Raw genomic sequence first — 15,398 nt, forward strand, 5'->3', positions numbered from 1 at the left:
TGTTAATGAAAAAATTTATAATATCCAGTTAAAAGAATAAAAAGAAAAGGAGCCGCTAACTACCTTTCAAGTGAAATCACTTTATTCTTATTTATATAGTTTAAAAAAAAACAATACATTTTCAATGTATAAATAAATAAACTTTATAAATGTCCAGAGAAAAGATTCATAATAACAATTTCAATGTTAGGCTTTAAATTAAGCTATCCGAAAAAAAAAAAGAAGAAAAAAAAGTAAAACTTAAGAACATTTAAAGTAAACCTGTCAAAAAGAAACCTAACCACTTCAAAAATCCAGTTAAACCACCTGAAACAAAATATTCCAATCAACCTACATCAACTAATCCATAACTAAAATAACAAAAATTAAAAAATCGATTCAAAAAAAAACCAGAAGAATAAAATCCTAAAAATCATATAGAACTAAAAAAATAAAAATAAATCAAACCAAAATAAAAATATAAAAAACTTAATACATCAAAAAATAAAAATAAAAGTAAAGGAATCAACCTAAAATCAAAAGGCAAAACATAAAAGAACCCACAAATAGACAAGAAAAATATAAAAAAAGAGAAATATTCATATAAAAACTGTAACAAAAATTAATATAAGGAAAAAAAAGAATTAGAAGAAAATAAATAATAAATTAAACGTAAACTGTAAATAAAAGTAACCCCAACAAAAAAAAAAAAAAAAAAAGATTCTATAACTAAATATAAAAAAAAAAAATGCCAAAATAAAATCCTTTGAATAAAAGCCAGAAAAATAGGGAAACCCACATAAACAAATTAAAGAAACAAAAAATGCAATACAATAAATGAAATACAATATTTGATATCCATAAATGTGATATTCATTTTTATTTTTAACTGATTTTTCTTCTCCTTTAGTTTTATTTCAGCATGTAATTTTTCAGGCGTATATACAGATGTAATAGTATCTTAACAGGGAAGTATATATTACATTCTTTGTTGTTATAATCTACTAAATGTATTGTTATTGACAATAACAGATAAATTAATTATTTTGGTATGAGTTATATTTTTTTTTTTTTGCTGTGCATTATTTTTGTATGTTGAGAATTCATTATTTCATTTTATATAGTTTAATCCAACTTACTTAGAAATAATATTATCCGTTTAAGAAGTTGCAATATTTGCAAATACTTGTGTAGTACTTTTGCAAAATCTACCTCTGGTATTAAAGAACCCATATTTTTTCCGTGGATAAATCCTACAGAATTAATTCAGTTTGCTCTTGATTGCTGAAGTGAACTGAATTCATGTAATATAATTTCATTAACAATGTGTAGAAAGCAAATGGTTACTGTCATAATTATTTCACTTAATTTGAAATGGCTTTCAAATTCAGTTATTTTCATGTAATGTAATAGTAAAATATTCTTTTTATTATATTTAAAACTACATGATGAAAAAGTGTTTGAGAATTTCATATAGTATCAGTGTAAAAATCAAAAATGGCATTATTAAAATCAATTTAATATAAATAAGGTAATATATATGATTGTTAACATCTGGTTTTAGATGAAATGGAGATTAAGAGAAGGCCATGGTGAAGCAATTTATGAAATCGGTGTTGAAGATAGTGGTCTTTTAACTGGACTGTCAGACACTGAAATGGCTGCAAGTTTAGATACATTAGAAAGAATGGCTGTTACACTTGGCGCAACTACAACTGTTCTTCGTGAACGCCAAGTCGATAATGAACGACAAGTCGCTGAAGTTCTGGTTCGTAAGGTAATGTGTTCCTTTAAATTGTTTTTAGTAATAGAATCTTAAAATTTAAATCAATTGTTTTACTTTGCCAATAGTTTAAAATTTTATATTGAACTATTAGCATTTATTATAAACAGTGTAGCTGTCATGATAAGATATAGGGTCCGCTAATAATTTAAACAAATATATATTTCTCTTATAGTTCATCTACAAATTTATTAATTTATGATTATTGTTAAATTTATAGAGACAATATTTCAGAATCATTCTAATTCATTAATTTTATTTACTTAAAAATTTCAGATTCCCTTCTGAATTACTTCTGGTAGTTATTTTATTTTATTTTTATAAGAGATATTTGACTGCATGTTATTATATTTTTGTTTTTGTACTACTTGATTTCTTATGAAAATGTTGTTTTAAATACCTGTTGGTTTCCTTATCTATATACAAGGGCTATCCAGAAAGTAACTTTTACATTTCGAAATAAAAAATCAACCAAATAAAAAAAAATAAATTTTTTTATACATTTGAAAGGGATGATCTTAAACTATTTTTCAACAGTCACCATCCACCTTGCACAAAACTTGTGATAATTAAGCTTCCCCAATACAATTTCATACAGTAAACTTCACAAAATTTGGAGAAAACGAAGCACGAGTTCTGTAATCGTAATGCAGCGATTTTCACAAATTTTATCATTTATTTTCATCATCAGTTCATCAATCAAAAGGCTAGGCTGGCCACTGTGGTTCTCATCATGAACACTGGTGCAGCCATTTTTTAAACTGAATGAGCTAGTGCTTCACTCCACCTTCACTCATTGTTCCATCTCATGGAACAATTGGTTGCTGAAGTTGTTTCAATTGGTTTGAGGTTTTTTGCCAGTAAAAACCTAATCACTGAACGCACCTTGCAACATTCAGGATTTCTGTTGAAGCACACAATTGAGTAAGTCACAATGAACAAAGTAGAAAAATCACAGTCCACACGTTACGACAGCTTGGTGTGTACTGAGTGTAGAAATGTTTTGACACCAAGATGGCGGCTCTATCCCCACCCTTCTTCACGCTGGGCAAACGTAAGTTACTTTCTGGACCATCCTTGTATATTTGCTTTGGACACCTTTTCTTTCTTAAATATCACATATATAATATTTTAATCATATTATTAATACATTTCTTTATATTTTATAATATGGTTGGTTTGTTTAAATGCTATATACTGTAAAGCTTTTTTGTACATTTTTCTTATTAAGTTTTCTGTTATTCTATTATTGTATTTTTTTTTTTTTGTAGTTTTTGTATTTTGCTTGTAATGTTTTCCTATTGTCTACAGTTTATTTAACATGGTTTCTCTTTGTAATATTTTTAAATTCATTATTGTAACCACCTTGTTTAACTTTTCTTTTATCTGTATATTTTGAATTCAGATTTATTTCATTATTTTGCCTTTATATATGAACTCTATGAAATATGTTTTACATCACTGTTTTTTTGTGATATTGAGAAGTGTGTCTTTATATACAGGCTCATCATCAGTAGCTCAGATCAAGGCATTAGGGATACTTTGAAAAATTATGGCAGTAATACTGAAAGCTTCTATCAAAAGATTTGTGTAACAGCCATTTTAACTGTAGTATTGCTGAGGTGTGGTTTTTTTGTTTATAATGTTTCCTGTTCAAGAAAATGTTCGGCTTGTCAAACTGAAGTCAAGAATTTTAATGTGACGTTCATTTCGACTTACATATACAAAAAGTAGTCACTGCATGACACTGGCCAAAAGGGATATAACAACACTGGTTCAGTCAGTCCAAAGAAACTGTTCTCAAACAAAAATCATATGGAAGGCCATCAGCATCAGAAGAAAGTAGGGAATGATTTAGACATTCAGCAATTAGAAATTCTAATTAATCCATTGCCTGACAAAGCCTCGAATACAAGTTCAAAAAATAATAGTTCATAATGTTCTATCTAAAAGATTGCAGTTTGTATACATACAAAATTCAGCTCCTGCAAGAAATAAAACAATCTGCTACAAAAAATTTTCAGTTTGCAGTTGAAATTTTAAATAAAATTAGTGAATGACTCTGTTTACATGTATTTTATTTTTACAAATCAGTTACATCATTTTCAGAAGCTTTAATTTTTATGGATAGAGCTAATTTTCACCTTAATGGATGTGTTATGAGACAGTTTACGAATATGGGGATTTGAAAAACAACATGTAATTTTTGAGAAAGTTTACGACACAGCTAAAGTTAATCTTCAAAATTATTTAATGAAAAATTGTGCAGCAGGCCTTTTTTCTTTGCTCAAAAGACTTAATAGAAATGTTTATCTTTATATCTTAAATGACTTGCTTTCTTTCACCAGATAAACTCAAAAATCTACATGACTATTTCCAGAAAGATGATGTACCCTCACATTTAATCATATCCTTTACTGGTCTTTGAATGAAAAATCTGCTGATAGATAGACTGAGAGGGCCTTTAAGAAGTTTGGACCTAACCGTTTTGATTTTTTGTTGTGTAGATACATTAAAAACATTGTGCACTGACAAAAATTATGCAACCTTAAACACATAAAGGAAAGCAATTAAATCTTAATTAAGAAAGCGATTACAACCATAACAGAAGATACAAAGTCTATAAATAAAGTAATGAGTCTGGTTCAGAAAAATTTTTATTTACAGTCCACTTATTTATGGACTCACCTACAAAATAGTTCCCTTGGGAAGCCGTGCAATGCTTCAGATGGTTTTCCAACTTTTCATGGCAATGTTGGAACTCAGAAACCGGAATATCCTTCAGATGGTTGGTTATATTTTTTTATGTTTTTTTTTTACTATTCCAAAATGGTGTCCTTTGAGGTGTTTCTTTTAAAATCAGAAACAGGAAAAAGTTGCAGGGACTCAAGTCAGGTAAATAAGATGGCTGAGGAACAACAAGAATGTTTTTCTTTGCCAAAAACTCATTAATTGAGAGTGCAGTGTGACAAGGTGCTTTGTCATAATGGAGCATCCAGTTGTCTTTGATGGCTGGTTTCATGCGGGCAACTCTTTTCCGCAGTCTTTCAAGAATTTCTCGGTAAACATATTGATTTACAGTTTGTCCTGTAGGCAAAAACTCTTTATGGACAATGCCATTACTATCAAAGAAACAATTATAATGGTTTTGATTTTTAATTTACTCACTTTTGCTTTTTTGGGAAGTGGTGAGTTTGAAGTGTGCCACTCCTTGCTCTGGCTTTTTGTTTCTGGGTTAAACTCATATATCCAAGATTCATTACCAAATAACATTTTTTAGAAAATCAGGATCAGTTTCAATTCACCCTTGAAGATCGCAGCCCACTTCCACCCTGTTGTTTTACTGTTCATCAGTGAGGTCTTTTGGGACTAATTTTGCACAAATTTTTTCATGTCCAATTCATTTGTCAAAATTTGATGGACTGTGGTATGGTTCAAATTCAGTTCTGCAGTAATTTTGACAGTTAATCACTAGTCATACCATATCAAGTCTTGGTTTCGCTCAACATTGTTGTCGCTTTTTGATGTTAATGGTCTTCCAGAGCCTGGATAACCAGAACTGAATTCCGGCCACCTGAAAATGCTTTAAACCACCCAAAAACTTGGGCTCGTGAAGAGCGTCATGCTCTTCACAATATTGTTGCGTGGCAACAATAGATCAAAAAAATATTAATAACTAATATAAATCAGCTGTTCATATAACCATATGTTTACTAGTAACTTTACAGTGTTGTCACTTTGGCTGCCAAAAAAAACTAGTCTCATTACTTTATTTACAGATCTCATATGTTTCATTGTGTACAGGCTGTAACTGATTATCAATTGGATATTTGCTGAATGATGAAGGGCATGCATATTGAAATTTATCGATTATGTAACAAAACTATTTGCAGAAGATTATATGAAAAATAAAATGATTAACTGTAAATATTTATGTTATTATTTAATTCATGCCTTAAACCTTGTTATATAGTATGATACTTCTTGTATGATAGTCTGTACTATAATGTTTCTTGTATATGTAAGTAGTTATTATTTGATATTTGGTTTATTAGATACATTTTTATCTGTAGGGAGTTGTTACAGTTTTACTGTTTCCCAATTCATTAATGAAATTTAGATTATTGTTAAAAATATTTTATTTAATCTTACGTGTTCATTTTGTATAACAGTACTATAAAGTATCAAAATGTTCTATACACACACACTTTTTTTAGCAGATTTCCAAAAATTTGGAAATTGCTTTGGTGCCCAGTCATGTTTATTTATTTACATTTATCTATAATATTTTTTCATCTGCTCTATACCAAATGCAAATATAAACTGATTGATTTTGATGAAACGGGTTGATGTAAACCTATTGGGAATAGAGCCCTATTGATTTTCAAACGAATTGATTCACATGACCAAAGTTAGAGCCAAAAAACACGGTTTTTGGGTATATTTACAGTTTTTTTTTGTTCTACTATAATGCACTATTAAATCATGCACTTAATCTAATACTTTCATGAAAAGTATTGTTTCATTTAAGTATGCATCAAATATTAAGCTAATTATTTTAAAATGTATAATAAAATTATTTTTAAAATTATAACTGTAATCCAGGTAAAAATGCAAAATAATTAGCTTTATTTTAAAATAACAAAAAGTAATAAAAAATATTTTAGAGAAAGCGTGATAAAATGTAAAGTAAAATTTACTTTCAATAAACTGTATTTGCTAAATGGAGCTGCAGTTTTCAGGAAAGCATTACATAAAGTGCATTATTATTTAATTCAGTGATGATAAATAATGGAGAGAATTCTTTTTTTCTATATTAATTGAAGCGTAACTGAAGAACAACTTGACCCAATCTTCATAAAATTTTCACATAAACAATTTCAGATATATTATTACGGCATATCTAAATTTCATTGAAATTGATCTAGCCGTTTCGGAGATTTTAGTGCCACAAAATTTAAATAAGCCTATATATATAAGGAAACCTCAATTTAAGTGAATGGTATTTTTGTACTCATCATACCACAAAATGTAAAGAAAATTCATTTTCACCCTCATCATATGACGAAAAGTAATATCTTATTTTTCTTCAAAAAATGGTAAAAAACCACAATTACATTAAAATAAAAAATCCAAAATGTAATCTGGTGTGAAGGAAAGGACGTTGATGTCCAAAATCAGTTTTGAACTTTTAATCATTTTGAACACATATACTAACATAACATGAAATATAAAAAACACCAAAAGCAATATTCTTTTCAAATATTATTGTAGCAATTCAACATCCTTAACTAAAACCAGAAATCCGCCCTTCTGACACACTTACTATGACAGTTTTTTTTTCATATAATATGGCTGAAATTGGTGAATCCATATAAAAACTATTAGATTATATTTGTTGTTAAAATGAAAATAATTTTTATTAAAAATATTCTGATGATTACAGTTTTGTTTGGTAAATCAAATATAAACGGGATTTTTGTTCCTCAGTGTCTGCGGGTGGTAGAACTGGGCCCATGCTTCTAGTATGCTTGAGTTAGGTCATTAGGAGTGGGAAGAGCTGTCCATTCCACACTCCCAACCAATTTGTCAGTAATGCTCACAATGTCGGAGCAACAGGTTCACCCCTCCACTGCACAGTGCATAATTATATAAAATTTCTTGCTTATGAAGGAGTTCAAGTGATGGAAATTTTCCAGCGATTGACTGCACAGTTTGGGAACCAAATATTGTCGTAGACTCATGTGTTTGCCTGGCATAAAGAGTTCAAGGAAGGAGAAGAACGAGTGGAAAATCAGGAACACGATCGCTGTTCTCAGACCAGCATTACAGACAAAAACATTCATGCGGTTCGAGACATTCTTGAAGATGATCAACAGGTGAGAGTATCCAGAATTGCAGAATAGGTCAGAATAAGCTACGGAAGCTGTCAAGTGATCATCACAAACAACATACAGTTCTGTAAAGTGTGTGCCAGATGGGTCCGTCACCTTTTGACCGCAGATCAGAAGTTTAAGATGTTTGGAGGTCTGTCAGTGACTTACAACAAGGTTTGCGTAAGAAGATGATGCATTTTTGAATTGGATCGTCACCTGTGATGAAACGTGGGTCCACTTTTTTTGACTGGAGAGACATTTTGCGCATTGATTTTCTGCATGAGGGATTCTCAATCAATGCTGCTTACTACTGCAAACTGTTAAATGAGGTGAGGGCTGCATATCACCACAAAAGACAAGACCAACTGATTCAAGAGGCCATCCTCCTTCACGACAACACCAGCCCCTATACTGCAGCTCTAACGGTCTCAAAATTAGAAGAAATGCACACTGGAGTCAACTTGATCATCCTCCCTACAGCTCAGATTTATCCTCCCTATCATCCTGCAATTTTCATTTTTTTGGGCCGCTTAAAGAAGCTCTAGGAGGACAACAATTTGAAGATGACGAGGGACAGAGGGATTTGTGTACATTTGGCTCCTGACACAACCAGCTTCATTCTACAATGCTGTGATAAAAACTTTCCTTCTTGCTGGAAATAAATGTATAAATTTTTTTCGCTGTAATAAATGTATTTCTAAAGCAGGAAACTATGTAGAAAAATAAATTATATTTGTCTTTTATTTTTCAATAAATAAATTATTTTAAAAATAAAATCCCGTTTATATTTTATTTACCCTCATACAAGGTTAATACTTTTGTGATTATTAGTTACATTTTTTTTATATTGAAATGGTAGAGTACATGCTTCTTTGTGATAGCTAACCTGTCTAGTTGTATTAGTGATTTTTATGGATTTTTTTATTTACTTTATTAGCTCAAAACACTTTTTAATGTAATTTTGTCTTTAGATTCTGTCCATGATTTTAGCCATGTCACTGGCTTTCTGAAAAAAGTTTGTAATTAACAATTACAGGACACTCAATGCAGTATAATACACATCTGAAAATTTTTAATAGTTCAGTTGCTGATAGTACTAGCACAATAAAATTATAATTTTTTGTTGTTTTTTTCACAAAGTGTGAAATAGTAATAGAGATGTTATACTTTATTATAATTATTTTTTGTGCCCCTTTATGCTAAAAATGGGCAACATTTTGCACTTATCAAGTTTTTTCTGTTCACTTTTGCTTCACTTAGTTATTTCTTTCTATTTTAACTTTAAAAAAAAAAAACAGCTTTCAAACGTTAATTTTATAAAATAGTATAATTCAGAATTTTTCTTTTTTTATAATAATTAACAAGTTTGTTTTACAGATTATTAATATATACAGTTATTATATCAGTCAGCTACTCCATAACTAATCTATCATCTTTTAATCCGAGTTAAAAAACCCAAAAAGGTTAAGCCATACAATTATTGGCATTTTTAAGAAATTTCTTGACTATAATTTGTGCACAAGTAAAAAAAAACTTTTCTTTAATGTTTTATAGGAGCATCAAAATGAATATTTTATAAAAACCTAAAAATTCATGTTGTTAATTAATAGACTTAAAAATTTCTAAATTTAATGTTTTTTTCATTAATTTTATCAAATAGTTGTAATAATGATTAGTCGTTGACAATTTTTTATAATTATTGACTCATGTGCCAGTACATACTCAGTACTGCTTTGATAGCTGTGCAAAAATTAATTCTTTTGAATAATTTAGCCACTATGACAACTCAAAATGTTCCAAATAAGCTCCTAATATTAAATTGTGCTTACTACAGAGCTTCTTTAGAAGTAATGGGAGTCCAGAGACTTACTTTGTTCAAAAATAGGGATACTAGGATCAGTATTTTGGAAAAGAAAATAATCATTTTTTTCTCATTGACATTTTACATAAAAAACTTTTTTGATGCTCGGTACACCAATATTGGAATGCTATGTTACATTTCTTATAATAGAAAAATAGCAATTCTAGTTTAAAACTCATGCAAGAGCTTAATATTTAGACTTTAAAAATTCACCCCCCCCCCATACAATAATAAATAACACAGATGAAGAATTGGCTGAAGGGTGTTAGTCACTTTACCTTACTTCCTTCTTGAAATACCATCCGATTGGCAACTATACAATTTTTATTTCTAAACAGAGTTAAAATGCATTAATCGTTCAGTCTAAAAAATATGAAGCTATTGAGTTGCATGTGGTTTATGAATGTGAATTACCAACTTTGCAAAAGACCAGGCAACATTCAGCGTGAAAAAATGAAAGAGTTAATTTGAGTAAACAATTGGTGGCTGCTAACATACTACTCATTGCATTTTGACTACAATTGAACTTCATACCCAACCAGAATGCACAACAAGCTTGACAAGACTCCGTAGTGTGTTGTCCAATCACTGACTGATATTGTGTAGTGTGTGATAATTGCTACATTTATTGATAATACACAAACTGAATAACAGTGAATTTGATAACAACACATTGTTACATGTTGAATGACATAAGCATTTTAAACAGTTGAAATAATATTTAAAAGAGTTAGAGTGTTTAAGCCCAGAAATAATATTACTAAATTAATAGATGTGGACAGATTAAGTAAATAGTCGGTTATGTATGGAAAATAATTTACAGTCATAAGCAAGGAGTAAAATGCTTATTAAATATATTTTTATTTCTGTATTAATATTTTTTTGTAAATAAAGTAACTATGGAGGTCATCATTATTTGATGAGCTTACCTAAAAGGATTCCTAAGAAAGTAGAACATTGTTAACTGTCAAAATTCAATATGTGCACTAATCAAGTTTTTCCAGGATGTTTATTGATCAGTATATTACATCGTATAACCGATGGAGCAAAAACTGAAAATGTAAACAACATTGCTTGTTTTATCCTATACAAATGTGTAGGCCAAACACATTTAGCATAATAAAACAACTAAAAATATTTTCTAAATATGTTTATGATGAGTTACCAACTTTTACCAGACATAGAATAAAGTTTCATCATGATAGTAGTGTAAGTAACTAATTTTTATAAAATTTGCAATTACTAAGTTTTTGCATTATGTATTTTCACTAAACCTACTAGTTCTAGGGTTGATGGTCATTGTAAGTATAACCTTGTGTCATATTTTACTCATTATTATTTAATTAAGTATGTTACTAAATTTTTCATTATTTAAAAAAATTTTTCTCTTTGATCTTTTATTTAATCAAAATTATTTTCACTCTGGTATTTATTAACTTTAGCTTGATACATGATAGTGGTTTTGTTTGTTTAAATAATTTTACAACATAGTTGCACTCAATCTACTACCTCTTTTTCTAACTTGCAAAGAAAGACCTATGGTAAATGTTTTATCAGAATACATTTTAAAATAAAACTACCCAAATACCATTTAAAAAAATAGTAAAATTGAAAATTTTATGGCCATTTTGATTGCTTAAAAATCATTATTGAGTCAGGTTCCTTGAATTACATCCATCTCTACTTCCAACTGAGCTTTTGAATGCTTATTAGCTCCCATTTTCTTTCAGATTGTTGATCATTTTTGTTTCTTTTCTAGCCACTCCATCTTCTACTGATTATTCTAGCATTGTTTTAATCAATTCTTCTTCTGAGACACATCCCAGCCCAGTCTGTTTCATATTCTGAAAAAGAAATGTTATGATTTTATGTTATTTTTAAAAAATAATATATTGCAGGTTTTTTTTTTTACAATCAGGGCAAGTCAAAAATGATCTACACTTCTGCCATAACACAAGGTTGTCTTCATACTGCCTTCTGCAGATGTTTGCTTGAGTTGGTACAATTGCAATCACATTCGTGAAATTTTATCCCAATTGTGTCATTTGCCTTCCAGCTACAGTGTAAACATGCCTGCTCCACTAACACTCTGCACCAAGGAAGGAAAACAAACAGTAATTCGATTTCTCTAGTCGCAGGGTGTGAAAGGGGCTGAAATTCATCGTAGATTTTTATCACAGTTTGGGGACAGTACTAATCGGTGTTTTTTTATGGATCAAAAAGTCTAAAAGTGGCCAGAGAAATTTGACACACAAAGAGGGAGCAGGAAAGTTTTGTTGTTGCATGACAACACATCTGCATATGACTCACCACAGCATTCAAACCATCAACAAGTTGAATTTTGAAGTCCTGGAACACCCTCCCCACATCCCAGATCTTGCTTCCTCTGACTTTTCACCTGTTTGGGCCACTTAAGGATGCTTTACAAGGTCGTCAATTTTCTACATACTTAGATGTGCAGGAAGCAATGCAAAAGTGGCTTCGTGACTAACCGAAAACCATCTTCTTAAAAGGAATATGCAAGCTTATGGATCACTGAACCAAGTGCATTGACAAGGGAGTTGACTATACAAAATTGATGTATATGTTTAACCACCCTATCTTTGTGTAAACAAATTGTAAAATGAAAAGTGTAAATAATTTTTGACTCTCCCTCATATTTTAATGTTATACCTAACATTATAAGCATTACACTAGATACACACATCATTTTTTGGTATCATTTGAAAATTTTATTTTATTTTGTGTCAGGTGCCAGATGATCAGCATAATATAGAAGTAAGAGTGGCTGTTATGGGTAGTGCAGATGCAGGTAAATCGACACTGCTTGGAGTAATTACTCAAGGCCAGTTGGATAATGGCCGAGGACGTGCCCGATTGAATATGTTCAGGCACCTTCATGAAGTACAGTCTGGTCGTACATCGTCTATTTCGCATGAAATTCTTGGATTTAATTGTCAGGTACATCGTCATCATCATCATTAATATCACAACTCAAGTTAGATTGTACACCTGTTGACTTTTCCTGTTTACTTTTTCAAATAATAAGCGATCCTCATTGTACTTATTTCTACACCTCCTCACCAGTTCTAATTTAATTTTTTCTTTTTGTCTTATTCTCAGTCCTTTGCTTTACTACAGCTTTATTGTTTGTATTTATTTTTTCTGTTCCATTCTGATTTACATGTTCATATAATCTCAGGTAATATTTTTCAGTCCTTTTTAACAGTTTCTCCATATCTGCAGAATTCTTTTCATTCTTGGTTTTTTTTTAATTACGTTAAAGTAGGTATATACCAGGTGTGTAAATATTAAACTGGAATTTTTATATAGAAAGTAGACGTTTATTTTATGAAATTATAAAAAATATTTTATTCGAAATATTGTCCATCGCTAGCTATACATTTTTCCCATCTCTCTGACAATTTATGAATGCCATGCCAAAAAACTGTTGCTCTTTTGAGGCAAATCAGTCATTGAGCCATTTTCATATATTTTCATAAGAAGTGAAGCACTGCTCAGCAAGTGTCGTGTCCCAGCGATGCAAATAAATATTAGTTGGACAGAGCCAAGTCTGGTGAGCAAGCTGCATGCAAAAGTATTTCCCAACTTTACGCCTCAATCGTTTCCTCGACTGGTTTTTCTGTGTGTGATAGTGCATTATCATGAAGCAAAATCACTTTGTGTTGCCTTTTTTTTTTGATATTCTGGTCGTTTTTCACCCAATGCTTGATTCAAATAGATCATTTATTGTCAGTAGCGTTCTGTATTAACAGTTTCACTAGGTTTCAACAGCTCATAATAGATCACACCCTTCTGATCCCACCAAACACAGAGCATTGTCGTCTTTGCATAGCGATTTTTCCATAATCGATGTCGATGGTTTGCCTGGAGTTACCCATGATCTTTTATGATTAGAATTCTCAAAATATATCCACTTTTCATCACCTGTCACAATTCGATGGAGAAATGATTTTCTTTTGTACCTGGCAAGCAGCTTTTATTATTATTGTATATTAATGATTATTGTATTCTTATTATCTTTTCTGGAAGTAATTGTCCTACACCATTGATCATACTATCTCAAGAATTTGCTTTTTACACTCTACATTGATTTTTTTCTGTCCCATACATCCTCTGTGAATTACAGTATTTATTAAAATAAAGGTTTTTCTCCTATTCTTATATTTTCTTCCTTTTTTTACATAATCTTACTTAAATATTTAACTTAATTTAAGAATGGAAATTACCCAAAAAAAATTGTAAAAGATATAGATATTTAATTGCATGTTTTTTTTTTTAAATTGGGATTTTTTTGCTAAAAAATTAGTAGAGTTTAGGGAAGTACATGTAGTTGTAGATTAGAGTATGTATAATTTGTTTATATGCGACTAGACAAAATGGTAGCTGTTGAAAATTGGTTTTTCAATGTTGTAGCCCAAGGTAAACTTCGTAGGCTAAAATTCTCAATAAAAGTTGTGGGCATTTGCAATACCTATAATTTAAGCACATAAATGTTGAATTTTGTTAATTATTTACTGCAAAAAAGTCGAAAATCCCATTATAATGGCTGTTTTTTGCAAAGCCAAATTTATTACAAAAATAACTTTTATTGTTTTGAAAGTTAGATTTTGGGATTCTAGTTCAATGAGTGGTTACACAAGAAAATTGGTTTATTAGTTGCTGAGATATTGTAATTTGTTTATAAAAAGACTTCAGGTGGCTATAATTATTTTGGCTTTTCAGAATTTTTTTGTGTCCATTCAAATGCAATCTATTTTTCAAGAATTGTACTTTAAAATGTTGAAAAGTTTTAGACCAAAAATTAATGTAAAACTTGTTTAAACTTCTTCATTTTTTGAAGAAATTTAAACAAGTTTTTCATTTTTTGAAAAATAGAGCATGGTATTTGTTGAGGGGGAAGCAGTTCGTGGCAGTCGCATGCGAGTAAAGCTGAATTCGTAACTTCAAATTGGCAGAGTGTGAAAAATCACTCTATCTCTGCGAATTTTGGACAGATCGAGACCATTTGATCGATAACATAAATGTAAGGAAATACTTCATTGTTTATATAATTAGTGAAAACTATTGTACTATTACTTTAGGGAAAAAAAAAGTAGCCTCCTGTTAATGTAAAATATCACTTTTTTTCATTATTATATATTAATTATTATATTATTTTACTTGCTTTTTAAAGGGTGAAGTGATTAATTACAATGAAGTTATGACTGCAGAAGAAATTTGTGAGAGGTCAAGCAAATTAATTACATTTATGGATTTAGCCGGTCATAGAAAATATCTTAGAACAACAGTACAAGGATTGTCAGGTTAGTTACAGTTAGTAGCTATTTACTTTTAAAAATTTCTATTTAATTATTTATTGAAATTATCATAAACTTGTTTTCTTTTATTACTTATTTTCTTACTTTTATGACCACTTAATAATGTAATTAGCTTTAACAAATTTTAGATATGTACAGCAATTAACAAATATATTACCCATTTTGGATTAGTTGTCATAAATTCCTGGGTTTTTTTCTGAATACTAGTTCTTTTTATGCTTAATATATCTACACTTGTTATCTCAGTAGTAACTGTCTATAAAATACACTTTAGCCTGTAATAATTAAATTAATGTCAGCAGGACACTTGATATAGATATTATGGATATGAAAGAAATTTCCCTAATTTTTTTAATTTAATTAAATATTTATAAATAACGCATTAAAATTATTACAAAGAGTTTCTTTTTTTAGCGAACAAAATTTAAAAAAATATTCTAGCAGATTGTGTCTTAGCAGCAGAATACAATTATTTGTGAAAACTAATAATCATTTACTTATTGTTTAATATTATTACTTTCTTTATTTTCACTTGGAAATCTCTGCTTCATCAGAAT

The 15,398-nt window shown here is 29.8% G+C and overlaps 1 protein-coding gene across 3 annotated transcripts in view; it reads left to right on the plus strand.

Moving 5' to 3' along the window:
- Positions 1–15,398, plus strand: part of LOC142325417 (GTP-binding protein 2) — a 57,539-nt gene that overhangs the window by 25,341 nt on the left and 16,800 nt on the right. For all 3 annotated transcript variants that reach the window (XM_075367163.1, XM_075367162.1, XM_075367164.1), the window contains exons 3-5: positions 1,544–1,756; positions 12,251–12,460; positions 14,697–14,826. In XM_075367163.1, coding sequence (XP_075223278.1) covers positions 1,544–1,756; positions 12,251–12,460; positions 14,697–14,826 — 553 coding nt within the window. The remainder of the gene's footprint in view (positions 1–1,543; positions 1,757–12,250; positions 12,461–14,696; positions 14,827–15,398) is intronic.

This window comes from Lycorma delicatula, chromosome 5 (assembly GCF_047948215.1).
Source record: "Lycorma delicatula isolate Av1 chromosome 5, ASM4794821v1, whole genome shotgun sequence".
Taxonomy (NCBI): Eukaryota; Metazoa; Arthropoda; class Insecta; order Hemiptera; family Fulgoridae; genus Lycorma; species Lycorma delicatula.